The following is a 27,131-nucleotide window of genomic DNA, read 5'->3' as shown; positions in this document are numbered from 1 at the left end:
CTGAACAATAGCCTAAGATCGACTGTAGCAGCCATTATCAATGTCATCAAGGTCCAGGCAGACATTTATGGAAAATGGCAATACAAGTGTCATCTCACATAGTATAATCTAGATTAGTCAAATTTAATCTAATTGAATTTTAAAGTGTAGGTCAACAATTATCATAAAAAGTATTAAAAATCAATAGTTACCGTACTACCCATTCCCTGTGTATCTATTTATTTTACATCCCCTGGTCCATGTATTTCCCAACACTCCCATGACTCATGCGTCTTGATTGATTGAGTAATTGCGTGTGGAATAAATGTGTTTTTGGCTCAGTTGGTTCTGACCGTGGGGTATGTTTACCTCTGACCAGAAGGGAGTGACTGGAACTTCACTAAAAGGATGAGATGTATGCATTTGGACCGTGTCTGCCATCTCAGTCAGCCTAGTCAGATGCAGATGGTCAACCTGCTTAATTTGTTTCTATGAGTTAGTTTGAATGTCCATACCAGCATACAATAACCCAGGATACTCTCAATTAAAAATTTGTAAACTGGGGTTTTTTAAACTTTTGTTTTCAAAGTTTTTTTAAAAATAGTAAAGCCCTTTTTAATAACATAACATCAGCACATTGGTCCCAGGAGTGCTTGTGATCTATGATAAGATCACGATCTAAAAATCAGTAATTTGGTCTTAAATGTGTTCAGGTTCAAATGTGAGGCCTCACACCAGTTGACGAAGTCATTAAGAACTGGACCATAGTAGTATAGCTTCTTTACAGCAGCCCCCTCTTCAAATTTTAAGACCTACAGATTATTATAGTGAACCATGGTTGGATAAATGAGCATCCATAATATTCTTCTCTCTTGACAGTCTGAACATCAACTAAGACTAACTGAAATAAACCAATGATTTTAATTTGATTAAAGGTAAGAGCATTGATGAGGAACTGTCCAACGTGGTTTTATTTGCATTTGAAAATATCCAAAGCATTACACCAGGCATTTTTAGGGACTCTGTTGCACCACAGCACTACAAAATTAGCAAAAAAAGCATGTGTACATACCATGACATGTAGAAGCTCTACCATATATTCAACTAACATTTCAGAAGACAGAATAATTCTGCAGTTCTTTCTTTATGCATCCAAATTTTACTAGGCCCATGCATGAGCAAATATGAAAGATGCAAATGGTCTCCAAGAATACACGTACTGAGTCATATTGGTTTACGTTTAAGGTAAAACAGAGAGGCTGAGGTTTTAATAAATTTAAAAATAGTATGTACATCACACACACGCACACACATACATACATACATACACACATTTAAGTAGGCCCATCTTAAAAGAAAACATTTGGATTACAGAACATGCAAAACATCAGGAATAACAATAAGCAACATATCAGCAGTATTTCACAACTAGACAAGATGCAAGTCTAACGAGGTTTTGCTTTGAGTGCCGCATCGACTTCTTCTTCTGGCTGCAGAGTGTGCCACTGGGCTACTGGACGCCTGGGATTAGCAAGCATTTCTGACCAGTGGCGCAGGCCAACTCCTGTAGCTCCATAACCCATAAAGCTCTTTCCAATAGGGTCATTGCTCCCAAGTTTATCATAGTCAAACACTGTGATGACGACCTGCACTTTCTGAAAGAAAAAAAGAAAGATGTGTAATCAAGTCATTCCTTGTCAACACTTAGTGTCTGTTACACTTTGAAATTGATAATTGACATGAAGACACAGCCTACCTGTATCTGCTCAAAGGGGACATCAAAGCTGAAACTCTCATTAAAGTAAGGATTGAGCGTGTTTTTCTTGACAGTTGTCTTTTTCTTCTTTATCCGTTTCCCATTTTGCTGCAAAACAATCTTCACATATGGATCTAACGGAAGAGGAAAAGAGGGTTATGTAGTTGTGTTTCGTTTTGTTTGTTTTACTCTCTCATTCGTACGAGGAATTAAGGAAATATCTGAATTATAAGTGACAGGAGTAGTACCTGATAAACCGCCAACGTCCATTTTCTTTAGGTTCTTTGCCTCCATGATGTTTACTGTCAGTTTTCCAGCAGTGGGTACATACCGTAAAGAAATGCAAATATCGCCCAGTTTTTCTTGCTGAAAGAAAAATATTATGGATTAGCATCATTCCCCACTAAATTAAATAGAAGACATCTTTTATAAAACTGAGGATTACTGTGATTTCTATCAAGATATTTATCTTCCAACATTGAGTGAAACAAGGTTTTATGAGAGCACAATATATCATACCTCCTCCTTCTCACCACTCTCCAAGTCTCTCCATTGTTGCATTGGCTGGCCCAAATCAACACTGTTCATGGGAATCTTTATCTCACCGATCATATCATGTTTGGAGAAACGATCAAAGTCGAAAACTTGCAGCACCAAAGTCTTTCCGCCCAACTCTGCATACGGGATCTAGAGAGAAAGGGTTATTAAAGTGTTGGGATGAAGAATAGGTCAAGGTAGACAATGTAATTTTGTTTAGATAAAACAACATTTGTAATTCCATACAATAAGACAGACGTTTATTGACAGGAGACAGTCTTTTTGGGGAGGGATACCTTGACAGACGCCATTCAGGGAATGAAAGACTAAAGATGTAGGGGAAGTAGAGACATGGGCCAAACTTCTGCCTCATGAGGGTAAAAAGTGATATGTCACCAACAACCCCCGAACACGAACACAAGCTGCGACAGAGACATGGAGACAAGAGAGAGAACAAACAAAACACCGACAACAATAGGTCAATGAAGGCTTGACGTTGGGCAAGTGGTACCTTGAAGATGAAAGTCTCGTTGAAGACAGGGCATAAATTTTTGCGCTGAACTTTGGTCTCGTACTTCTTCTTTTTGTCTGGCAGCAAAAACACTTTGACGTAGGGGTCTGAGGTTCCCCCCATGTCCATTGCGGCAAGGTCCTGAGCTTGAAGGATACCCACTATAAGCTTGAGAAGAAAGAGATCAAATGTCAGAATAACGTGAAACCTTTCTTTTTGTCAGCTATTTGTTGAGTCCCCAAATTCTTCTCATTTATATGAATGTCTTTGATCAAAGGAATTTGTTTCTACACAGGACCTACCTGGGCATCTGTGAAGTTGTAGTCCAATGAGAACTCCAGCTTACCCAGCTTCTCTTGTTCTTTCTCCTCTTCCTCCCCGTCCTTCTTCGCCTCCCCCTCCTGCAAAATAAAAGACATCAGTGCATAATTGGATAATCATCATGAAGATCTGGACCAGGTAAGATTATACTGAACATCACTCACCTTATCTCCAGCCTCTCCGTCACCTTCCTTTTCCTTTCTGCGACGGCCTGTCTTCCTCTCCCTCACTTTCTTTGGCTTTTTCTTTTTCCCAAAGCATTTTTTGAAAACGCAGAAGATGCAGCACGCCACCAAAGTCAGGACCACCACAACAATGGCTACTACCGCCCACATGGGAACTGCACAATAAAAAGAGTTGAGTTCACTCATCAGTATGAAGAAAGGGAGTATGCTGATTAAGGTAGAAAGGAGTGGATGTCTGATCCTCTGATGACCTTTATGTTCACAATAGTAGTAGGGGCAATTGATCAGATTTTATTTTCAGTTACGAGTTTGGCTTCTTATTATGAAACAAGATAATAGAGACAAAATGATTCTTTATCACATTTTATATCACATTATAATACACATCATAAATCAAATAAGTCTTACTACTTTATTTATCATGTTATATTTTATATTATTATATCACAATTACAAAAATACATTTATTTTTGTTTTTAGTTCTTTTAAATTTCAAGGAAATACACCATCAAAAACAAAAAAACATAAAAAAAAATATTTTTAAGTTTAATACATGCATAATGTGCCCAGAATCAGAAAGTAATCATGTTACATAATTGTGATCTCAATATTGACTGAAATAATCAAGTTTATATTTTTGCCATATTCATGCGGCACTAAATAGTAGCATGCTGGGATAGAAGCCCAACCCTCCAACAACAACAAAACACACAAAAATTGTGTTTAAATTTGATCTTAAAGTAGAAATCTTAACTTTTAAGCACAATACTTTCTGCTGAAGGCTCAGTTGTCTCACACATCAGGGTTTTCAAGAGGATTTAGCTCTTTCACATCTTGAGACTTGGGGGTTCTTTTGAGCATTTCTAACTTAATGTTCCAATGTTTTTTTTTCAAGCACTCTATTATCTAAGGACGGTTTGCTGAGCACACATGTGTCAGCAACACCCTTCAACGCAATCTGATAATAACACACTCCCGGCTGGGAGTTGCCCTGTACAACCACAGTCCCCAGCAGTGCAGTTCATCATTAAGTGCTTTACACAAAGCCGCTCAGCAGTAGTTATTAACTGAAGGGAAAACATTTCTCATGCACTTTTTTCACTTGTCACAGGCATGAACGTTGAAAATAGGCGGTGTAATGGCCCATAAAACAAGCTCATATTCCATTATGATTATTCATTATTCTGATATGTCAAAAAAATACTCAAATATTGGCTTTGTAAAGGGATTTTCCTGTCATAGCCACAAGATCCTGAACCTTTGAGAAAGCTTTGTTAGTTCATGAAGCATGGTTTTGGTCACAATAGACCCTTTCATTATGTTAAACACATGTTAGGAAGGATAACTTCTCCCACGTGTTTATTTTTCTGTTTTTTTGTCACAAAGCTATGACATTACAAAAACGTGATTATTCAGTTGCAATGATGGTCCTGGAGCAACATTAATTACGAGGTCCCAGCAACAACACCAACACTGCAATATCAGATCATGCAGTGAAGTTGCTCTTTCAAATAATAACTGATGATATAGTTTATTACAACAGGTAAATTAAGTTATGAGTTTTTATTGATCATGTTCCTGCAAATTGTAGAAGTAGCTTACGTGGCAGATGACCAAGTTCATTCATGAACTTCTCCTTCATGTGGTTGTAGTCGTGGCCTGGGTGATGTTCTGAATGCGAGTGCTCGTGGTGTTCTGTATGGGAGTGTTCATGATGAATTGGTTCTGTTGCTTCCTCTGGCTCCGGTTCTGACGGCTCCGCAGCCCTCCGGGCTCGGACCCCGACACTGCCGAACCTCATGTTAGCTGTCAAAACATCAGAATCAGTGCAGTCATTCATGTGGTGTTGGGTTTGTTATGTTCTCTGTCATGTTGGCCCCTATAGTGCAAGACAACACAACTTCATATGTATGCTGTGTAATCCCTATTTCCATGCGTTGCAGTACAGTTGCAGAGCATAGGACATCCCTAAGCCAGATGCTCAACATGGCTGACCCTAATCCCTCTGTTACTCTCATTCTCTCTGCCATCTCCCCCGCCCCTTAACCCATGCTTTCACGTTTGTCCCATCCCCATTTTTCTCTCGTCACTGTCTCTGCATGTAACTGGATTAAACTCTGGCGCTACAATATTAATCCAAAATCCCAGATCCTCAAAGCCGAGGATTGAGAGATGGTCTCCTCCCTCAATTTTTCTGCCTTGAAGAGTTCTCTGGAATAACGACTGTTGACAAAGGTATTTCAAAGGACCATGGTGAAGATTGAGGGTGAAATCCTGATGTTTTCAATTGTAGTTTTCATGTATAGTTATCTCTTTACCATTTATAATAAGAGAAAAAATAAACATTCTACTTTTTAGAATATAATATACATGAAAAGCAACATGTTTCTGTTAGACCCTAATTCTTAATGGCAATTGTCAACATTATTGGTGTCTGTTCACATTTATAGGCAGGGTGCAAAATTAATTTTGTGCCCACGAGCCAAATGGCCAGCGACGTTCAGATTTTACCAGCCACTCAATAGATTGCCTTTGTTTCTTTGACTGCTGAGTGAAGCAAATCTACCAGACACTTCTATATTTTACCAGCATTTTTCTATTAGCTGGTGCTTATTTTGTGCCATGTTTATATATAACTCTTATCAGCCTTTTAAATGGGGGTGATGATTAAGTTCAGATTCATTGGAAACTGGAATGGCACTCAGTAGAGCATAAACCTCCACCAAGACCCAATAGTCCACATTGTACTCATTCATAGATACCAACCACCAAAATATGGTTGATTTAAAAAACAAAAATAATCAAGATCTATGCATTATTCCCTGAGAAAATGATGAAAAACACTATTCTCTCAACATTCAAGAAAGAGAAAAAAAATGTATTCGGATCGGCACCAAAAGTTAAATGGGTCTATTCCGGGATGAGACGCAGTTTTATTTTTGTGTAATCCTGCTGAAAGAACCAACCAACCAACAAACAAATGGATAAAAAGCATAACCTCCTTGTTGGAGGAGGTATGTTCAAAACCAAATGTAACTTTGTAAATTATTAATTATTATTCATACTGGTTCAAATATACTATACTATACTACTAATATACTGATGTATATTTATCTTACCTTTTGATATGTCCCTTAAATTCCCTCTGTAAAAAAAAGAGCTTTTGGAGCAACTTTAAGTTCAAAGTGTATTTCTTGTTGCTTCCCCTTTGGCCTGTTGACGCCTTCACAAACCCATCATTCCTTCTGTATGTCGCTGACTCTGACTGGCAGGCTCCCCACAACCCCTTTCCATCAAAGCTAAAGCGCTGGCAAATCACTAGAGCTGTGTTGTGATTTAATCCCCCTACCCCTCCTCCCGATATTAGAATGCTGAAAACACATCTGTTGCTTCATGTCTCTGACTGAAGATGCTTAAAAAGCAACAGCTACCTTTTCTTGTACTGTACAACTACTCCATTGTTGAACATTTCACACGTGTTGAACACTTTAAGGTTCCCCTTGAGTAGGAAAAGTAACTGTTCATTGGATTGATGAGACATGGCAGTGGTGGGTGCGTTTATCCATTAGATTGAGGAGATTGTAGTGCATCCGGCCCTTCACTAATCCCTTCAGCATCGCTGTCCTCACAGTCACTCGTCAATCTACCAGCAACTTTCACTGAGAGTGGATATTCCATCCTCCCCATCCCTTGGCTTACCATTATACTGTACAAAACACATACTCGTATTTAGAGCGCTGTGAACCGTAATCCCCAGGCATGGTGCCACGTGTTTACACCGCTACATCTGGAGATCTAGGTGGCTCCAATCCAACATGCAACAGCCTCCTCTAATAGTAAATTCCAAATGGAATAAAACACAAACATATGAACAAAAATTCAATAGTGTTAGCTTGTAGCAGTTATGGCAACAATATACTTGTTTGCATTATATTTCCACTGTAGAGTGTAGGGTAGAGTGTTTTTGTCAACAGAGGGCCTTTGTATATTTTTGTTAGTGAGTTCAGCTAATTAATATGACCTTTTCCCCACTGAGGGCACTCGCTGCAAAAACTCAGAATCTTACTAAGTAAATGTGTCTAATTTCTTGTTAATATCTCATTACACTTAATATAGAACTGATCAATATTGCAATATGGCAGAATGCAATATCCTGATCACAACATGTTGCAATTATTTGATAAAGGTAAAATGAGTGGCCCAACAGCATTAAAATGAAGCACTGTAGTGCTGCGGAGATGTCCTAGCCTGCAAATCTTGTTCCCCAGATGTAAAAGAACAAGTTTATTTGGTACTTACCACAAAAAAATTCATTATTATAAATAATTTTCATGATATATTTCAGTTAGTGAAAATTGTGATTTCTATTGCAATTGCAATATCTGTCAGTATAATCGCAGTATGACTTTCTGACCATATCGACAGCCCTATATAGGACACAAACACCACCAACAAAGTAAAATTTCAGTGAGATATAGGGACTTCTTTTTAGAGAATTTTCACTTGTTCTAGGTTTTCTAATTTATTTCAAGCAAGAAAAGCCTTTATTCAGTTTTTTTTTTTTGCTTATTGTTGACGTGGCATTTTTCCCAACAATCCTGTAGGTCTTCACTATGCACAATACCAGAGACCATTTTAAATATACCACAATGGTTCTTTGTAAACAGTACTGCATGTTCTTTTTCAGTCATACAGTCAACTCACCCAAATCTATCAAGAAATCCAGAATTGATCCAAACTTCCTATACTCTACTGTACTTTATAATACAATGTTTCATATCTTGGCTGTGATGCATCACTGCAAAATTTCATGTGAAAATACTACCAGAGTAAAACAGGAAATCCATCTGGCATAACCCTGGTGATGCACTGTTGACATACTTCTCCAACTTGGTTTTATCATTGCTGAAACATGTAATTTACGAAATAGCAGCACGGGCATTTTTAACCACAAGCTGTCTGGTTGCTTAATGTTAAACATTAAGCTTCCACCGAACAGTGAGTAAGCAAAGTCCCACTGTTATCTTTACAGCTTTCTATAGGTGCAGACATGACATTAGGAAAAAACACAGAAAATCAGATGACTGAATGATAAGACATACACTTTTAAGAGTTACATTGGTTGTAAACAAAAAAAAGGACAAAAAACATATGTCAGCATAATTTGACTTTATTCAGCATTTCAATGATTTTCCAAATCTTAAACTCTTAACTATTTTAGACTAAAAGTAGTATGGATAAAACAGAATATTGGTGGAGGTAAAAACCTCTGACACACTGGAATGCATGACACATGATACAACTGGGTCCAAATGTAAAAATGACTCTTTTTAACAGCTTAGGAAAATTGCCATTTTTAGCACCATATTTGTGAGACTTATCTGTTTCACTGTGGTTTTAGAGAAAAATAGAGGTATTTTCTGTTATTTTGCTGAGAACTTATTTTGTGCCATTGGTACAAGAATGACCTTTGTGGTAAACTGAAAATATTTTGCAATTTTCTTAACGGAGAGAAATGCACAGTGCAAGGGACTGTTGCCCTCTTGACTCTGTGTATTTTTTTAAAATGTGGAGCTTGAGTCGCTTTGCTGCTGGGACCTTTACAGAGTGTGTTTATCAAAGAGGTATTCTCCCATAGGGCCGTGTGTCTCCGACGCAGTGATGCGGCCCAGACTGCCAACGTAGTCGCCCAGCTTCTTGATGGTTTCATGGCTGTCGGTGAGGAAGTGCCCCTCGAGGAAGTCACACAGCTACAAAAGAAGTAAGACAGAAAATAGTAAGATGTAAAATAATGCTGTAAAGACAGACAAATACGAAATAAATTCTGACAGTTAACATTTAATAAACTTAACAAATCTTCCAGACTGTAACTTTGCTCAATATATATTGGACTCAGCTGTCTTTCCCCATATTCACTATCTCATAGCTAAACAAGTGGCAGTTATATCTATCTAAGGGTTGCAGACTTACGTGAGCGTCAGTGTGGGTGCCAGCTCTGCGGTGAACATCAAGGATACATGTGTTTAGGGACTTCTGGTAGTCCAGGGAAAAGGACATTGCATCCAAACCACCTCTCCAATCCTCTCTAGTTGGTTTCTACAACAAAAAAAATTATACTTGCATAAACATATATAACAAAAAATGTACCAATCTTATCGATAATGGCTTGAAAGTGCCCCCTAGGCCTCCAAACAAGGGCAGGACATTGTGTACTTACAGCGATAGTCTGAAGCAAAATCCGACCTCCTCTCATGTTCTGATATTCCAGCAGCTTCTCAGCTTGTTCCCTCTCTTTCACCGAGCGCTCCAGGAAAAAACTGGAGAACTTTGGCAAGGCAATATCATCCCTGTCAAAAAACATCCCCTGGAGAGATGAGAAAAAAACGTTATTTAGGGATTACAGTGCAGACATGTAATAAAAAAGAAGATTCCTTGCAAAAAAGTGAAATATCTATTGTTTTGTATCAATGTAAAAACATGCTTTAAATACATTACAAGTACTACTAGTCATACAAGGACTATACTACTGTGGATTAATGTAACTTTTACAGAAATCCTACCAGAGAAAGGTAGGTGTAGGATGCAGTGAGCTTCAGGTTGATGAGTTTGTTGATGTCTCCTTCGGTCTCCGAATGGAGGTTTTGTTTTATCACAGACTGCATTTCTGAAAGAGAAAAATAAGTGTTAACCAGCGCCAGAACAGATAAAACCATTACTTACTTATCATACTTAAGACAGATGTGTCTCCCGTTTAGTAGCAGGGAACAGTTGTGAAGAAAAAATAAATATTTTTCACCCTTTCCAGCTAATTTGGCTAACCAACGCTTTTGTTCACTTGTCCTCTGAAGTAATCTTCTCAAAGCTCTGCACTTGTTTGCTAGCCGGCTTTTATGCAACCCGTGTTTAACAGCTCCAGTAACACATCAGCCAGACCGTCGTCATGTGTTATGAAGTGAGTTAAAGTGGGCTGTAACGTTTGTAGCCAGGTGAAGGTTAGGCTAACATTAGCATAGTTTGTAAGCTGTCAAAGTTAACTGAAGTACAAGTAACGTTGATAGATATCGTTAGTTCCGGCTCAGACGACATGAACTCTCGCTTGTTTGTTGAAAGCACTGAAAACAAGGAGTAGTTACTGACAGTATCTCAACTAGTCAGCGATGACAGCTAGCCAAAGTTGCATGCTGTCTGTTTAGCTAGCTGACGTTAGCATCAACTAAACATTAGCTAGGTAAGACAAATAACGCAATGTTAGCTGAGACAGGCTATGGCTAAAGTTAGTCTATTACAGGTCAATGTTACCTTTGCTTTTTGTCACTCACTTGGTCTGTGAAGGTAACGCTACCTCACGTAGCTAGAAACGTTGCTGCAGCTGGCTTTATCTTCTTGTTTACACACCAGGAACACCGACCCCCCCCCCTCGGCTGATGCTAGCCTGTTAGCTCGCCCTGTTTATACTCCCTGTGAGTCGCTACTGCCACCTCTTGGTTGTTGGGACGCGTGGTATATTTCAAACAATGTGAGTGTTCATCCCATATATTGTATATTCAACCCAACCTAAGCAAATGCGTAAACAACACAATGTTATAGCAGTCAGTTGTTTCAGTAATTTTATTTTAAAAAAAGTGACCCTATATTGCTGCATATCTAATAATGTTTCATGAACAAAAACAAAGACCAGTACAGTGACCAGTTAAGACAAAGATGAAGATATGATAGTGGAGATGGGAAGTAGATGCTGGTTGGTAAGCACATCAACATATATGAGGACATGAATCAAGCCAGCCAGTATATGTGAGCAGCAGGGAGGGTTTAGAGGGTGGATGGTGGTACAGTTACAGCATGCCTACGTGCTGCAATATGTGGCTGAGAATCTGGGAGGACCAAAAAAAGAGGAAACAGTTGTGGATGAGCTTCTCAGCATTAGTCCAAGAGCATAACAATTGTACGGGAATTAATCTAGTGGCATAATGCATAAGCAAAGCAAGACTTGACATACAGTACTGTCAAATTTTGATAGGCTGGAGAATCAATGGTACTCAAAAAAAAACCCCACTGCATTGAGGTCTTAGGCCTTTCTCTCTTTAAGAATGTGCAGACCCAAGAAATCGCCTTGCATCTATTGTGATGTGACATTTTTTCTGTATTTCCACAAACGTGTTCTGTATCTGTACTGCAAAGTTAGATTTTTTTTAATTTAAGGTTTGTACAGATTAAGACTAAAACACTACGAGTGCCGTGGTGCATATGAGCTTCGCTTGTTAGTAACTTTATATTGCAAAATTTAAAATGTTATAAAAAGCAAATGATCATGCAGACAAGGCCCAAATATCATAGAATGTGGAATGAATGTGCTTTTGAAAACAAGCACTAGTTATGCTCATTATCTTATCAGGAAGATCATTAAAGTTGTTCTGTTAAAGACTCACATCATGGAATATTCAAGGATTAGAGAAATCGATCATTTATGAAGGTCAACTTCCTCCTCATGTTTCCCCGTGGGCAACATTTGACAACATTTTCTTTGACCTAACGGCACTTTTATTGAGTTTACTGCACCATAACATGAGGCAATAAACACTGTCACTTCATGTTCTATTGAAGGTGTTAGTGATGTTCCTTTAGTAGTTCCTTGTTGATCTCAACCACTAGAACGCTTTAAATATCGCAGCCTTCTGAGACAGTGCAAAGAAACCAAAAGCAAATCTATGAAATCTGCTCAACTGAAGAGGCTATAAAGAGATAGTCATGAAGAAATACCTCAGATAATTTTAAAATAGGTCAAGAATCACACATCATGGAGGTTCACAGGCTGTCACAAACATAAAACTGGTATCGATAAGCACACAGCAGAACTAAAGCAATAACCGCTAATAAATATGTAAACATGCACACTTTGACCGTTAATAAGGAAGTGACAGGCGGGGCAAAGGTCTCTGTGGTTGTACAAGGCCAAAAAGGAGAAGCAGCTATTTAGTTAGTCACTTGCCAATATGAGAGGGGACCAGAGGTTACAGAAGGAGGACATGGGTAGGAATTAAAAGTCAACACCACTGGCGTAAAGTTAATATCGGACTGTATCAACCCAGGCACGGAGAAATTCTTTGACAGCCTCAAGTGTTGTTGACTCTGTCAACACATCAGTGGCAGGACTGAAAATAGAAACCTGATGATTATCTTGGGGACAACAAAGGAATTTAAAAAGTTTGTAGTGTGTGTAGTTTCATAAACCGTAACAATGACGAAGCCGTTATTTTTCAAAGTCACCTCAGACCACTTGTTACTGTGCGTCTTCCTGTGTCTACTTTGGGTAAGTGTTTTTTTTTTAGTTTCAGCTTTGATGGTTATCAGATATTGTATCTTTTTTTCAAAAGGTTACCTTCAACTAGAGGACACTTTAGAGTCAAAACCACAGTGAAGGTTCAATGCATGATAACAGAGTTCAGACAGTGGAATTACATTGAAATAAGAGTACTTACAGAAAAGAAAAGAAGGAAAGAAAGAAATAAAGAAAGAAAGAAAGAAAGAAAGAAAGAAAGAAAGAAAGAAAGAAAAGACTTGCATAACTTAGAATGATGGACTTTTTCAGATGAAGCAATATGAATTCATTCTTTCAGTTCCAGCAGTTATCTATTTTCACTCACTTCCTCAGAGACAAAAGCACAAATGAGGAAATAGCTTGAAGGAAAACACTAAGAGAGCTGGACCTCTGGCCTTTTTTGTCTTGTTTATTGTATATTTGAGACAAGGTGATGTAGCTGGATACTGTTTTGTGTTAAAGTCTGTATACATGGCATTTTGAATGATATGATGTGGTAGAATATGTAGCCCAAGGGAGATATGCTGTTTTACATTTGTGCACAAATATCTGTATTTAATGACTGATTTTCTGATCATTTAACAACAAAAGAGAAGTTGTACAGCTCAGTCTGAATTTATTTCGTCAGCTCGTTTATTAGCACATTTTAGGTGTTGCCACTGATTGATTTAGAGGTCGACATACGAAATGCTAAAACAGTTTCTGGGCCATAATTTGCATTTGAGGATGCTGATGTTTCCTCAAGGTTCCTCACAGCAGTGCTATATATCTGTCTAAAAAGGTTTTGCTTTCTGTAAGGAACATTTTTAACTAACGGGGAGACTAGAATGCTCTAAACAGTCTTTTTTTTACTTCCTTGTCAATGTTCACAGTATGTTCAATACAAGAATATAAAGATACAAGATAACATCATAAGTTATGTTGCCTTGGTATATTCAGAGATTATATAACAGTTCTCTCAACTATGAAAATCTATAGTCAGATGAACCGTTCTGGAAATGTTGTACAATATTATATTAGATTGAGATATTTTTTTGGATAAGGTATTTTTTTCTGCGCCTCAACAATTCCTATTCTGTTTTAAGGGTGTCACTGACTCCAACACAGCAGATAAATCATCAACACCAGCAACCATTCCAACAACGACTCCTCCAACAACCACTTCTCCAACAACAACGACTCCTCCAACAACCACTCCTCCAACAACAACGACTCCTCCAACAACCACTCCTCCAACAACAAAACCACGTAAGTCTGAGCCACCATTGACGTTTTTACATTCATTCATTTTTATTGCCTAATAAAAATCGCATGGCAATGGGTCCTTTTAATCAACAAAATAGTAGTGGCAATAGCAAATGAAAACATGATGTTGTATATTTAGGAGGAATAATGCAACTTGTGATTTGTTTCAAAGAACTATACAAAACACAATATTCTATCTGAGATATGCTGTCATTACATTATTATTATTATTGTTATTATTATCATTCTAACTGTCTTTTCAGCTCTATACTTGAGTGCATTGAAGGAGAGATAAGTGTCAGTGCATTAGTGAAAAATCAAGTGACACACACAATCCCAGGACTCACAAGTGGGACTAAATACTTTTTCAGTCTCTTCACTGTGTTTGAAAATGTCAGAAGCAGCAGAGTAAATCACGCTGCAGTCACTGATAAAATGTTTTTCAGCTGAAATGGTTCTGAGACACGGGCCGGGACAGAGCTCTGTTACAATATCTAATTTAAAGATTCTTATTAACAGATTGGTGTTACTTGCTTATCATGTTTGACTGTTGCTGTTAAGTAAAGGTTAAATGAAATTATTCCTATGCTAAAAAGAATACAGAAAACCCATTATTGTGTTGAAAGTCTCACACTTAGCTCTTTTTTCTAATGAAACTGTCAACTCTTTGTTTTTTCAGCTCCTGAGAATGTTGAGGCAGTGAACGTGACAGGACGAAATGAGACCAGTATAACTCTGAGGTGGGAGAAGGTTGACAGCATCTCAACATATAGGCTACAATACGAGGACAAGGTGAAAGAGATCAACGCATCTGATCCAGGGACATCAGTTACACATGAGGTCTCTTCTCTCACTGCTGGGACCAAATACAATTTCACACTTTTCACTGTGTTTGGGGAAGTGAACAGCTCTGGATACACATTTCAAGCCGTCACTGGTAAGTGATCACTAAATATACATTTGGAATAGCAGTTTTGCTTGATTTTCATTCACTTTCCCCTTTGTCAGTCAAGAGCACAACAAAACTTGCAACAGCTGATATAGAGAGATTATACAGTGTACTGTATATTTATAAGTATTATTGTCTGTCTGTCCTGATACAGGTCTAGAACAAGATCCAGGCCAGAGATCTGTAACAATATTCAATTTACAAGATTTACAAGAATAGAATAAATGCCTCTTTACATTCTAGCACCTCTTAAGGCAGAAGAGTTCAAAGCAGTTACACAAAATGAGACCAGTATAACTCTGCAGTGGAAAAGATTAGATGGCTTTTACAACTACAGGCTTTTGCTCAATGGAAGAGAGATAAATGTCACTGCACCAGCAGGAAATCAAGTGACGCAAATTATCCCTGGAATCACAAGTGGGACTAAATATGTTTTCAGTCTCTTCACTGTGTTTGAAAATGTCAGAAGCAGTGGAGTAAACATCACTGCAGTCACTGGGAAGCTGTTTTCCTCCTGATACAGGCCTACAACAGGACAGAGCTCTGTAACAATATATATATATTACAATTTCTTATTTATAGACTGGTGTTGCTCGCTAACACTTATGACTGTTGCTGATAAAATAATGGAATTCAATGAAACTATTAATTTAGTAAATAAAGAATACACAAAGTCCGACATTTTGTGTTGAAAGTGATTGCATTCAACTATTTTTCTCTCATGAAACTGTCAACTCTTTGTTTTTCAGCTCCTGAGAATGTTGAGGCAGTGAACGTGTCAGGACAAAGTGAGACCAGTATAACTCTGGGGTGGGAGAAGGTTAACAACATCTCAACATATTTGCTACAATATGAGGAAAATGGCAGTTACAAGGTGGAAAATATCAACGCATCTCATCCAGAAGCATCAGTTAGATTTAATGTCACTTCTCTCACTGCTGGGACCAAATACAGTTTCACACTTTTCACTGTGTTTGAGGGAGTGAACAGCACTGGATACACATTTCCAGCCGTCACTAGTAAGTGATCACTAAATATACATTTGGAATAAGCCATTTTGCTTGTGATATGAAAAAACAAAAATTTTCATTCACTTTCCCCTTTGTCAGTCAAGAGCACAACACAACTTGCAACAGCTGATCTAGAGAGATGATTGTATACTGTATATTTACAAAGGTTAATGACTCTTTACACTCCAGCTCCCCCTAATGCAGAAGAGTTCAAAACAGTTGCACAAATGAGACCAATATAATTCGGCAGTGGAATAGAGTGGTTGGCTTCTCCGACTATATACTTGAGTACAGTGAAGGAGAGATAAGTGTCACTGCATCAGCGGTAAATCAAGTGACACATAATCTTAGCACTCAGAAGTGGAACAAAATTTGATTTCAGTCTCTTCACTGTGTTTAAAAATGTCAGAAGCAGCAGAGTAAATCACACTGCAGTCACTGATAAAATGTTTTTCAGCTGAAATGGTTCTGAGACACGGGCCAGGACAGAGCTCTGTTACAATATCTAATTAAAAGATTCTTATTAACAGATTGTTGTTGCTTGCTTATCATGTTTGACTTTTGCTGTTTAATAAAGGTTAAATTAAATTATTCCTATGCTAAAAACAATGCAAAAAAAACCATTATTGTGTTGAAAGTCACACACTTAGCTCTTTTTTTCTAATGAAACTGTCAACTCTTTGTTTTCTCAGCTCCTGAGAATGTTGAGGCAGTGAACGTGACAGGACGAAATGAGACCAGTATAACTCTGAGGTGGGAGAAGGTTAAGAGTATCTCAACATATTCGCTACAATACGAGAACAATGGCACTTTCGAGGTGGAAGAGATCAATTGTCCAGAGACATCGGTTACACATGAGGTCTCTTCTCTCACTGCTGGGACCAAATACAATTTCACGCTTTTCACTGTGTTTGGGGAAGTGAACAGCACTGGATACACATTTCAAACCGTCACTGGTAAGTGATCACTAAATATACATTTGGAATAAGCCATTTTGCTTGTGATATGAAAAAATAATCATTTTAATTCACTTTCCCCTTTGTCAGTCGAGAGCACAACAAAACTTGCAACAGATAATATAGAGAGATTATACAGTGTACTCTAGGTGCTGTATCGTAGGCAACTGGACTTGTTTCAGATTCTTGAAGACGTTTCACCTCTCATCCAAGAGGCTTCTTCAGTTGTAACTAACTGGAGGGGAGTTGCAGGCTTTTAAACTCTGTGTGGGCGTGTCCTTACAGAGTCGTTAAGGACATGTGTAAGCTCTGAGTTTCAGAGTCGTTAGGGCCACTTGTGGGTCGTTGGTCCAACCGGCCTTCATTTGGGTTTCTAAGGCTAGGTGAGCCCAGGTGTGAATGGTTGTTAAGCTGTCTGGGGAGAGAACTCAGTACTGCATTGTAGGTGGGTGATAAGTAATGTCTTAGGCCACCTCTTCTGTTCAAAGACGGTTGTTCCAGTTTGACATAGATGGATTCCTTTACTCCTCTTTCAAACAATCTGTCATTACTTATCACCCACCTACAATGCTGTACTGAGTTCCCTCCCAGACTCTTGGATGAGAAGTGAAACGTCTTCAAGAAACTGAAACTGAAAGTCCAGTCACCTACGATACAGCACCTAGATTTACCATGATCTGAAAGACTGAGAACTTTCATCAACATATACAGTGTACTGTTTATTTACAAGGATTATTGTCTGTCTGTCCTGATACAGGTCTAGAATAAAATCCAGGCCAGAGATCTGTAACAATATTCAATTTAAAGTTTCTCTAATATAGAGAGATGATTATGTACTGTATGTTTACAAGAATAAATGCCTCTTTACATTATAGCGCCTCTTAAGGCAGAAGAGTTCAAAGCGGTTACACAAAATGAGACCAGTATTACTCTGCAGTGGAATAAAGTGGATGGCTTTCTGAACTACATACTTAAGTATAGCTTAAATCTTATTGTGACAGTTCCTTCATCATCTTTCTTTACATTTTAGAACCTCGTAACACAGATGTGTTTCAAGCAATTGAACAAGATGAGACCAGTATAACTCTGCAGTGGAAAAAAGTAGATGAGATCCTCAACTATACACTTTTGTTCAATGGAAGTGAGATAAATGTCAACACATCAGAGGGACATGAACGAGTGAACCACACAATCCCTGGACTCACAAGTGGGACTCAGTACAATTTCACTCTCTTCACTGTGTTTGAAGATGTCAGCAGCAGCGGATTTAACATTACTGCAGTCACTGGTAAGTTGTTTTTCTGCTGATACAGGCCTACAACAAGAGCTAGGACCAAACGTGCAATGATATGTAATTATTATTTTTTTTTATAATAGATGGGTATTGCTCACTTAAAGGTGCTACAAAAAGCTATTAATTCGTTATGAAAGAGTTTGAATTTAATACTGATCCCTCTATATAAACTATATAAGCAATCAGCAAGAAGGTTTGTCATTCTGTATAATTATTGTAGCTAATGTTATACCTGTGACCAGGTGAGACTCAGACTTAACTGGGTTGGATAAGTCATAAGTCATAAAACATAAAACATTTTTTTTTGGCGGAGTGCTGAGGGTGAATTAAGGGGTCTCAGCCTGAGGAGAGAAACTGCTCTGTAGCCTGTTGGTACAATAAGCAACTAAAACAAAGAACTTTGTTTCACCATTGTCGTCATTTGTCCAAAGGGGTGGCCAGAACCAACAAAAAAATGAAAGTTCCTTGTAGTAGCTTAAAGATTTTTATATTGTTGCATCAAAAAAAAAAAAAAAAAGGGATTTAATACAACTTATTGGTTTTGGAAAAATACACAAAACACAAGTTTTTGTCAGTCATTTTTTAAATAACATTTTGCTACAGTTTCTTCTCCATGTGTCTAACACTATCTAATTTAATAGTTTCTCATGAAATAATGGAATTGAATGAAACATATGTTTAGAAATGTTTGTTTAGAAAAAGAAACACTGTAAAGAAAGTAACATTTTAAATCTTATTGTGACAGTTCCTTCATCATGTTTCTTTACATTTTAGATCCTCGTAACACAGATAGGTTTCAAGCAATTGAACAAAACGAGACCAGTATAACCCTGCAATGGAATAAAGTAGATGAGATCCTCAGCTACACACTTTTGTTCAATGGAAGTGAGATAAATGTCAACGCATCAGAGGGACATGGACATGTGAACCACACAATCCCTGGACTCACAAGTGGGGAAAAATACGTTTTCAGTCTCTTCACTCTGTTTGAATATGCCAGAAGCAGCGGATTTAACATTACTGCAGTCACTGGTGAGATTTATTTCCTCTGACATAGCCCTACAATAACCCACCATATCTAATTTAAAGTTTCAGTAACAGAATGCTCACCTTGCTCACCTTATATGACTATTTTTGAGAAAATATCACAATGGAAGGAAAGTTAAGACTGGCTTTAGAAGATAGAATAGAATATTCTTCATTGTCACTATACGTGTGTATAATGAAATTGTGCAAAGATGGTTTGTTTACAATAAATTAAATTGATTTACATTCTACTTATCCATAATGCAGACAAGTTAGCAACAGCTCAATAAAATCTTACCAGTATAACACTGCAGTAGAGTGGAAAACAGATGCTAAAAATTTCAATGACACACACAACAGCCAGTAGAAATTGACCTGGATGTGAACTTGTACTGCCTGGATCATTGAGATAAATCTACTAACTACTAACTAACTTTGAAGGCTTAACTAGACTGTCTCTAAAATATATCATACTACATAGGCTATTTGTCACACTTCATCTTCAGGTCCAGCTCTTGGAAAGCTTATATTCTATTAAGTTTCTTTCCAGATTTAAAGCTCATTCCCAAAAGTATTCATATTGATAATAGCCTGCGTATATGCCTGTGTGAATTATAGTGAAAATCCTTTAATTGGTTGTGAGTGAAGGCTTTTTTTTTTCTTTCTTCATCAGTTCCCTCAGTTTTGACTTCGGTCATTGTCACTAAGCGCTCTACAACCAATATAACCCTGGAGTGGAACGTGGATGTGGATAAAGACTGGAGCTACTTACTCCAAATGAATGAGGACAATGTGACTCTTCACTCAGTTAGATTCACAGGTGTTGTGTCACATACATTCACATCTCTCCAGCCTGGAACTGAGTATCCATTCAGCGTGATCACACAGTTCTTTGGACTCAACAGCACTGCTTATGAAGACTCCACAGTAACACGTAATACAGAACTGTTATCAGCAGATATTTTCTTATATGAAAAATAAGATATTGTTACATTTTTTGATTGAATCATGTGCTAACAACTAACAAATGAATGTTTTTTTCTCCAATATTTTCTCATTTATTTCAGGCATCGACTGTGTCAGTGTACAGTGGCATGTTACTAACTCATCAATCCAAGGAATAGTTGAAGGCTTGTTCACGAATGCAACAGCCACTAACAAATCACAAGATCATGTCAGTCCTGGAGGTCCAAAAGTGTTATTTACCGGCCTTTACCCTGGTGCAACCTATGAGGTGTATCTTTGGTATGAAAACAAGTCCAAACACTTGGAACAGTGTAATCACAGTCTGACAATCAGTAAGTACAAATCTGTCTTCCATATAAAGTGAATATTTGAATTTTGAAATGCCCTCATTTCAAAACATTTTAACCATAATAGTAGTTGAAGGTACACTGTACATACCTGTATTTTATAATGATTATTTTGTGTGTGCTTTAAAAATACCTCTAATTTCAAACCACAAGTTGATGGTGCTGTTTGAAATGGTTCTTTATGATTATATAGGCTGCAACTATAATTTTTTTTAATCAATGATTTATTAATGATTCCTTCAATGAATAGATTACTCACTGAGAAAAATGTAAAAATACCAGCCAGTACCCAGAGTCCAGAGCAGTGCTATTGCAATTTTCTTCCAACTAACAGTCAAAACCCCAAATTATTTAATGTAGCCAACATATAAAACAGAGAAAAGCAGCAAATCCCCATTTTGGCAATCAATTAGTATTAAAGTTTTCAACAAGTTTCTGTGGATTGACTAATTGGATGGTGGATGTGTCAAGACGATATATTATTTGGCATCAAGCATAATGTTGGACCAATTCGTATTGAAAGGAACAAAAGAAAAAATGATTTTTGCAGTGAAGTGCAAATTTTAAAACGTTGTCAAGAACAACAATGTCATTTTCATCCAACCCTTTTTTAATGAAAATTTACCATGTTGATATGTGTTGTGTTTGATTGTACTGTAAAGGCATCTTTCTACCTGTTTTATTCAGTTCCTCCACGTTTAAATGCTCACTGTGAGTACTGGGCTGCTGGCTATTCTGTCTATATTACCTGGAATAAACCGGATGGTGTGTGGACTGCAGTGGAGGTGAACGTGACCGGGGAAAGTCACACAGTTGGTAAAGATGGGGAAGAGCATATCGAAATAGCTGGATTCCAACCTGCCAAAACATACGAGGTGTCTTTAGCTTCACTGTCTGGGACTGAAAAGGATTCTGAGCAGCGTTCTGAGCCATATGTTTTTTCATGTGCTACTGATCCAAGGGGTGAGTATGTGTCTAAACCATTTCAGTTTCTTTATGTATAATTTAAACAATGTATTCTCACTTTTTTTCACTATTGTGCTGTTTATGTCACCTGCTTGTTGTTTGGTTTTGATTCTTTGAATTTCATCTGTTTTATTAGATTATAACATTCTCCTTGTAGAGGGAAATTAAGATAATGTGAGGCTGATGCAATAGGGACTGATTGTTGTGTTGTGTATCCGCTTTATGTTGCATATCAATTAATGCAGATTTTACTCCCTGTAGGAGTCATTGCAGGGTCAGTGTTTGCTGTGCTCCTTTTTGCTGTCCTGGTCTGTCTCATTCTCTTCATTTTGCTAAAACGACCAGATATTATCAGGTTGGTGCTGCCTCAGTGACTACACTTGCATTATCTCCCTGAAGTGTACTCATTAGACTCATCAATGAACCACTTTGCTTCTTTCCCACAGCAGAAAAAAGGTTGGTTCCAAACTACCTAATAAAAAGTAAGTATACTTCTCTTCATTATGTTAATACCACTCTCACTCCTCTACAATGTGGTAAAAATGTTTTGTATTATAAGGTTCATTAGTTCATTAGTTGGTAAACCACATGTGAAAAATAGACATTTCTACGATTAATGTAGTGGCAACTTTTATGACTCATGTATAAACTGTGAATACAACACGACTCTTGACAGTTAATTTTTTATTCTGTAGTATTTCTGTATGTCAGTTCTCTTACATATCAGATACATTTACGTTCTGCATATAACATAACATGAATTATACTTTTGATGGGTTTTTTAGAACTATTTCGGTGGCAAAATTTCCAGACCACTTCTACCAATTAAGTGGGGACGACAACCGAGGTTTCAGCCAGGAGTATGAGGTGCATGAAAAGAGCTACTTGTATTTTGTTCTTCCTCTTCTACATCTTCCTATTTTTGCAGGGGACTGTAAAAGTGCATGTAGTTGTGATACTGTTAATTGTTTTCTTATTTGTTTCCTATTTTCCTTTGTGTCAATTGCATGCCGTGTCATCTGCCAACTGTCACGCAGAGCCTCATTCCTGTTGGCACAGAGCAGACACGGAAGGAAGCTCTTCTACCTGAGAACAAAGCGAGGAATCGTTTCAACAATGTCCTGCCATGTAAGCCTATGGCTAGACCATGCTATCACGAGCAATACAGACTCGTAAAATAGTCCAGATCCACTGACTCATTCTACTTGTGGCTGTTGCATTGCAGTAAACCATCTTCTGTCTTCTCATCTTAGATGACTGGTGCCGGGTGAAGCTAACTACATCAAATCCCAATACAACCTCTGACTACATAAATGCCAATTACATGCCAGTAGGTATTTTTTGATAACTGAAAATAATTCTTTCTGTAATTGTTGTACACCGACATATAATGAGCTTGTGAAAACCTTGACTCAAAGAGTCAAAACGGACACGCGCATCATTTGACATCTCATTTATTTTCACTTAATGTGATTTCATGAGCATAAAATCGTGTTTGGTCATATTATCAGTATTGTGTATAATCATACTGAGCAATGATGGACACTCAGAAAGTGTACGCATTATTTTTGACAATTACTTCTCAGGGATACAACAACAACAGAGAGTACATCGCCACTCAGGGTCCTCTGCCGTCCACAGTGAATGATTTCTGGAGGATGATCTGGGAACAAAGAGTGAAAGGCATCATCATGGTAACCAACTGCACTGAGGGAGGACGGGTGAGTTCCCATGAAGATTTGAGAACCTTTTATTGCAAGACTTTAAAGGAAGTGAAAACATAGTTGTCACAAATCATTTGCTTTTATAGCCATTGTAAAAAAAACAACCGTATACGTGTGTCTGCTCTCTAGTTCATAGTGTCTTTTTCTGGGTTTTTCGGTCTCCAAAAAGAACTGTGATTTACTGTAGAACTAATGATCACTGCCACTTTTTGTTCTATTGCTAAAAAGCTTTGGTACAACTTCAAGAACCTAATTTTATGTTTTGTTGTTGATGTTTCCTTTTCCTAGACTAAGTGTGAACAATACTGGCCTGCCGACAGTGATCCTTGCCTTCACGGAGAGCTGACGGTTACCATGATTTCTGAGCAGCAGGAGCCAAACTGGACCTTGAGGGAATTTAGGGTGAAACATGTACGAAACACCTCTAAAATATTACTGTTTGTAACGTATTTATTCATTTATTTGCAAGTAACAAAGCACAACAAAGTGAATGTAAATTGTGGTTGAAGGTTTACAATTTAAAGTATTATTTACCAACCACTCTATTGGTTAAAAACACAGACCTACAGTATTTGATTTTCTCTATGTAAATCTTTCTCTCAGAGCAAGACCTCAGAGGAGCGCACGGTGAGACATTTTCATTTCACTGCTTGGCCTGACCATGGAGTCCCACAGGGCACAGAAGTCCTGATCCAGTTCAGAGGACTGGTGAGACAGCACATCCAGAGAGAAGGAGCTGGAGCACCAACTGTGGTTCACTGCAGGTACAGAATGAGTGCTTGTCTTGTTTTAAGTCCAGAGCCATCTTTGGACACGTTTATATGAAAACCACATTAGGGAAACAAAATAATAGTTACATTGAAAAGCTTACTGCAATTATATTTTGTGTTACAACCATCAGGACCACCTGATGATGATGAACATCACACCTTTACCCTAACTGCTTACATTTTGCTGTGTGTGTCTCTGTCAGTGCTGGAGTGGGGCGGACAGGCACTATCATTGCCCTGGATGTGCTGCTTCAGCAGCTTGAGAAAGAAAGAGAAGTGGGCATCAATGCCTTTGTGCACAAGATGAGACTGAGTCGACCTCACATGGTGCAGACAGAGGTAAAACGAGTTGTATTAAGTTGCTTCAGGCTGAGCTTACACTTCCTTAGTGACCTGACCACAAATTGTGATACGGTACAAGCACTTTGACTGTAGCATTATGTAAGCTATGCGTCTGAAAAGGTATTTTCTCATGTCCCATTTAAACCTTTACAAGGCTATCCGTCTGATTTTTATTTACCAAAAACAGGCACTCTAAAATAATGCCAATGTCATGGTTGATATTTATGTCCTTGTGTTAAGATGTAACTCATTTTGAAAGTAAAAATTATTTCAGTCATGGGTTGTGCTTTTCTTTTTTAAGACCACACCTTGACATGAAGTGTGCGATGTAGTAGTTCTTTGTGTAAGAACAGAAGTTGTGTTTTCAGTCTCATTAATGTAAGCTTCACTGAGCTAAGGTGTATGTTTATATACACATTTACAATCTTTGTGACACTGAAGTCCAAACACGAAGGCTTTGTCTACATTATCAGGGAACTCTGAGCAAATCTACAGTATGTAGTTTTATGTGTTTAACCCTTTAACCCTGCAGCAATAGAGCAAACAAGGATGTGCCAGCTTGAATACAGTGTGTACATAAGCACTCCTTCACTCAAAGTACTGCTCTTTCAAATGACCATCAATTGTGATTCTTTCTTTTTTTCAGTCCCAGTACATTTTTCTGCACCAGTGCATCATGGACTGTCTGCAGCCAAAAGAGAAGACTGAAGAGAACATATATGAGAATGCAGAAATGATATATGCCAATGCCACTGCACTCCAAGAGTTTCACAAAAATGCCTAAACTAGACAAGATTGTCAACCCTGCAGTCAAACTTTTGTACAACTAATTCTAAAGACTACAAGCTGTGTTTTGTTATAAAACTGTAAATATGAAGAACAGACAAAAGCCTTATATATTTACTGGATATGCATCAAGCACTTAAGATTGTATTTAACTTGAATTTTTGTTCCTCTCATTTGTCAAATGTGTGTTATAATTATAATATATAATATATAATTTTATCTATTTTATTATTATTTTTATTGTTATGTGAATGAGCAACACTCCAGATGACTGAAGAATGTTTTCAGATTTAATTTAGAAACAATAAGAAATGTAGGTAGAAAATGATTTTCTGTTTGCAAAAGAAATTAAATATTTTGTATTAATAAAAATGCCTGTGTGTTTTTGTTGTTGTTTCTTTTACAAATTCTGCAAACGAGATAATAAGACAAACAGTATGCCGTCACATTTACATATCAGTGTTGAACACAGAACAGCAGCTCGCCTCAAACTGTGTATAAGTTTCGAATTATAAATTGAAGACATTAAAACATCAGTATTGTATGATGTCATTTGTGATTACAAGAGTTCAGTCTTGACATTAGCATACAGTAGTTTGACAAAAACCCCAAAATAAACGTTCTAGTGTTTTTATGTTCTAGTTTTTCCAGAGATTTCAGCCAAACATGCTCTTCCTCAGCAAATGGAGTTTGCTCAGTTGCCATTGAGACTCCATGACAACTGAAGATGCCTTTCACATATGGTTGAACAACATGGATAAAGCTACCTGGACCTTGACTAAAGATTGTTTTGTTTTTTTGGTCAAAATTGAGTATATTTTCCTGTACAGTATATTTTGACTTATTGTCATATCATCCCATTCTGCCACATAATCCATGATACTTGTTTTGAGCATTGCACCATTTTTTTGCTTCAGTGTCTCGTTGGCTTACAGCTCCCTTAAAGACTGATGTGATATTCCTTGACTTTCCTGTCCATGTTTCTTCCTGATTTAAAATATTCTTTTGCACAGAGGGAAGTGGTAATTTCCCTTCTCTTTAAAAGTGGATTTGTGACAGGACTTGTAACCACTAGCACCAATAGCTCATTTATTTCCTAATGTTATCAACTAGATTATCATTGCATACACACATGATATACATAAAAAGTTTGGAACTTATTGAATATAATAGTATGCTTCCTTTTTCATCCAATGTACAAGCTGCTCTGCCAATATTTTAATGTGGTCAGGATACTGTGTAACATGTCATTCAGCATATCTCTGTTATTAACATACACAGGACATGCCTGGTCCAATTAAGATGTGTAAAGCATCAGACAAAGTCAGTTCATTTGGTTCATATTTGCTCCCATGCTGCACTTTTCCCGGGTAAATAAACAAACCATAATCCTTCATTAATGAAAAATAAAAGCTAAATAGTGACATTGCAGCTTCACTTCTACTCTGCCTCCAGCTAAAATCAGTTTCTGCTTGTTATTGCATTGATAGAGCATTTTGTTGACTTCACTAACATCTCTCAGTCTGTGTATTCCCCTGGTGGCAGCCTTTTGTCCCTTTGTCCTTGAGCGTACACATCTGTGCCAGAAAGGAGACATTCACAAGTGTTAGGGTCAGAAAGTTTGGGAACTGTGTGAAAAAAATACTTTTAACATTTGTGTACATTCATATTAAATATCAGTAGCCTTTGTAAACCATATGTTGCCACATACTGTAGGTGCCTTGTCATTGTAAGCCTATGGTTATGTCCTCACCTGTGATGTTAGGGTCGTATGGAGCTGTGTTGCTCATGTTCACTCTGAACGGCAACACCACAAAGATTGTGAATTCAACCATATCTACAGGTCATTAACTTCTAATGTAGTAACTGTATCTCTTGAGGCAGTCTTTTTCATATAAGAATTTGACATAGCTGTTTCTAATGAGTATCTTAAATTTCTTCCCACTCAACAACTCTCAAAATAGCGTGATTTCTTAAGGGATTCTGGGAATATTGCAGTTACTAGTTCAACATTTTGGTCTGTTGAAACAGTCAGTTCACAAAGATCTGCTGTTAACATTGAAATTCTGTATTTGTGCAGTTACAGTTTTTCTGTATTCAAAGGTTTAAGCTACACCAAAGTAGTTTGAGATATCAGTTAAGTTC

At 37.6% G+C, this 27,131-nt stretch overlaps 3 protein-coding genes across 6 annotated transcripts; 1 reads left to right on the top strand and 2 right to left on the bottom strand.

The window, feature by feature from the left end:
* Positions 1–1,424: 1,424 nt before the first annotated feature.
* syt5b (synaptotagmin Vb) lies at positions 1,425–5,090 on the bottom strand. Of its 2 annotated transcripts, none has more exons than XM_073489780.1 (8): positions 4,892–5,090; positions 3,260–3,444; positions 3,086–3,184; positions 2,784–2,951; positions 2,255–2,422; positions 1,984–2,101; positions 1,736–1,869; positions 1,425–1,634 (listed from the first exon to the last, which is right to left on the bottom strand). In XM_073489780.1, the coding sequence occupies exons 1-8, from the start codon at positions 5,088–5,090 to the stop codon at positions 1,425–1,427; spliced, it is 1,281 nt and encodes a 426-aa protein (XP_073345881.1). The 2 variants fall into 2 exon arrangements, with proteins under 2 accessions (XP_073345881.1, XP_073345882.1); XM_073489781.1 differs by having other exon boundaries at positions 3,086–3,175; positions 3,269–3,444.
* A 3,353-nt stretch (positions 5,091–8,443) lies between these two features.
* Positions 8,444–10,731, bottom strand: LOC141015439 (ferritin, middle subunit). Of its 3 annotated transcripts, none has more exons than XM_073489515.1 (5): positions 10,609–10,731; positions 9,850–9,953; positions 9,507–9,653; positions 9,260–9,385; positions 8,444–9,039 (listed from the first exon to the last, which is right to left on the bottom strand). In XM_073489515.1, the coding sequence occupies exons 2-5, from the start codon at positions 9,949–9,951 to the stop codon at positions 8,890–8,892; spliced, it is 525 nt and encodes a 174-aa protein (XP_073345616.1). In that variant the 5' UTR covers positions 9,952–9,953; positions 10,609–10,731; the 3' UTR covers positions 8,444–8,889. The 3 variants fall into 3 exon arrangements, with proteins under 3 accessions (XP_073345616.1, XP_073345618.1, XP_073345619.1); XM_073489517.1 differs by having other exon boundaries at positions 10,589–10,683; XM_073489518.1 differs by lacking the exon at positions 10,609–10,731 and adding an exon at positions 10,086–10,233.
* A 1,630-nt stretch (positions 10,732–12,361) lies between these two features.
* Positions 12,362–25,358, top strand: LOC141015437 (receptor-type tyrosine-protein phosphatase H-like). The gene is made up of 20 exons (XM_073489513.1): positions 12,362–12,596; positions 13,691–13,853; positions 14,530–14,787; positions 15,549–15,818; positions 16,502–16,765; positions 17,796–18,053; positions 18,834–19,091; positions 19,759–20,019; positions 20,153–20,383; positions 21,086–21,361; positions 21,626–21,719; positions 21,811–21,846; positions 22,150–22,231; positions 22,402–22,492; positions 22,618–22,694; positions 22,951–23,085; positions 23,377–23,499; positions 23,692–23,852; positions 24,062–24,197; positions 24,847–25,358. Exons 1-20 carry the CDS (start codon positions 12,525–12,527, stop codon positions 24,982–24,984), a joined length of 3,384 nt encoding a protein of 1,127 aa, XP_073345614.1. The 5' UTR covers positions 12,362–12,524; the 3' UTR covers positions 24,985–25,358.
* Positions 25,359–27,131: the final 1,773 nt, after the last annotated feature.

Source organism: Pagrus major, chromosome 20 (assembly GCF_040436345.1).
Source record: "Pagrus major chromosome 20, Pma_NU_1.0".
Taxonomy (NCBI): Eukaryota; Metazoa; Chordata; class Actinopteri; order Spariformes; family Sparidae; genus Pagrus; species Pagrus major.
The sequence above is the reverse complement of the archived record's forward strand: the minus strand, read 5'-3'. Positions and strand labels throughout refer to the sequence as shown.

Excerpts from the sequence above, each read along its gene's own strand:
- syt5b (XM_073489780.1), bottom strand. The coding sequence starts at position 5,090 with ATGAGGTTCGGCAGTGTCGGGGTCCGAGCCCGGAGGGCTGCGGAGCCG. Across the intron at positions 3,185-3,259 it reads CTGGAGATAAGGTGAGTGAT|GAGGGGGAGGCGAAGAAGGA; the intron begins GTTCAGTATAAT and ends TTTATTTTGCAG. Across the intron at positions 1,635-1,735 it reads TCCCCTTTGAGCAGATACAG|AAAGTGCAGGTCGTCATCAC; the intron begins GTAGGCTGTGTC and ends TTTTTCTTTCAG.
- LOC141015439 (XM_073489515.1), bottom strand. The coding sequence starts at position 9,951 with ATGCAGTCTGTGATAAAACAAAACCTCCATTCGGAGACCGAAGGAGAC. Across the intron at positions 9,654-9,849 it reads CCTACACCTACCTTTCTCTG|GGGATGTTTTTTGACAGGGA; the intron begins GTAGGATTTCTG and ends TCATCTCTCCAG. Across the intron at positions 9,386-9,506 it reads TTTTGCTTCAGACTATCGCT|AAACCAACTAGAGAGGATTG; the intron begins GTAAGTACACAA and ends TTTTTGTTGTAG.
- LOC141015437 (XM_073489513.1), top strand. The coding sequence starts at position 12,525 with ATGACGAAGCCGTTATTTTTCAAAGTCACCTCAGACCACTTGTTACTG. Across the intron at positions 21,847-22,149 it reads TCCAAACTACCTAATAAAAA|AACTATTTCGGTGGCAAAAT; the intron begins GTAAGTATACTT and ends TGGGTTTTTTAG. Across the intron at positions 23,086-23,376 it reads ACTGCACTGAGGGAGGACGG|ACTAAGTGTGAACAATACTG; the intron begins GTGAGTTCCCAT and ends TCCTTTTCCTAG.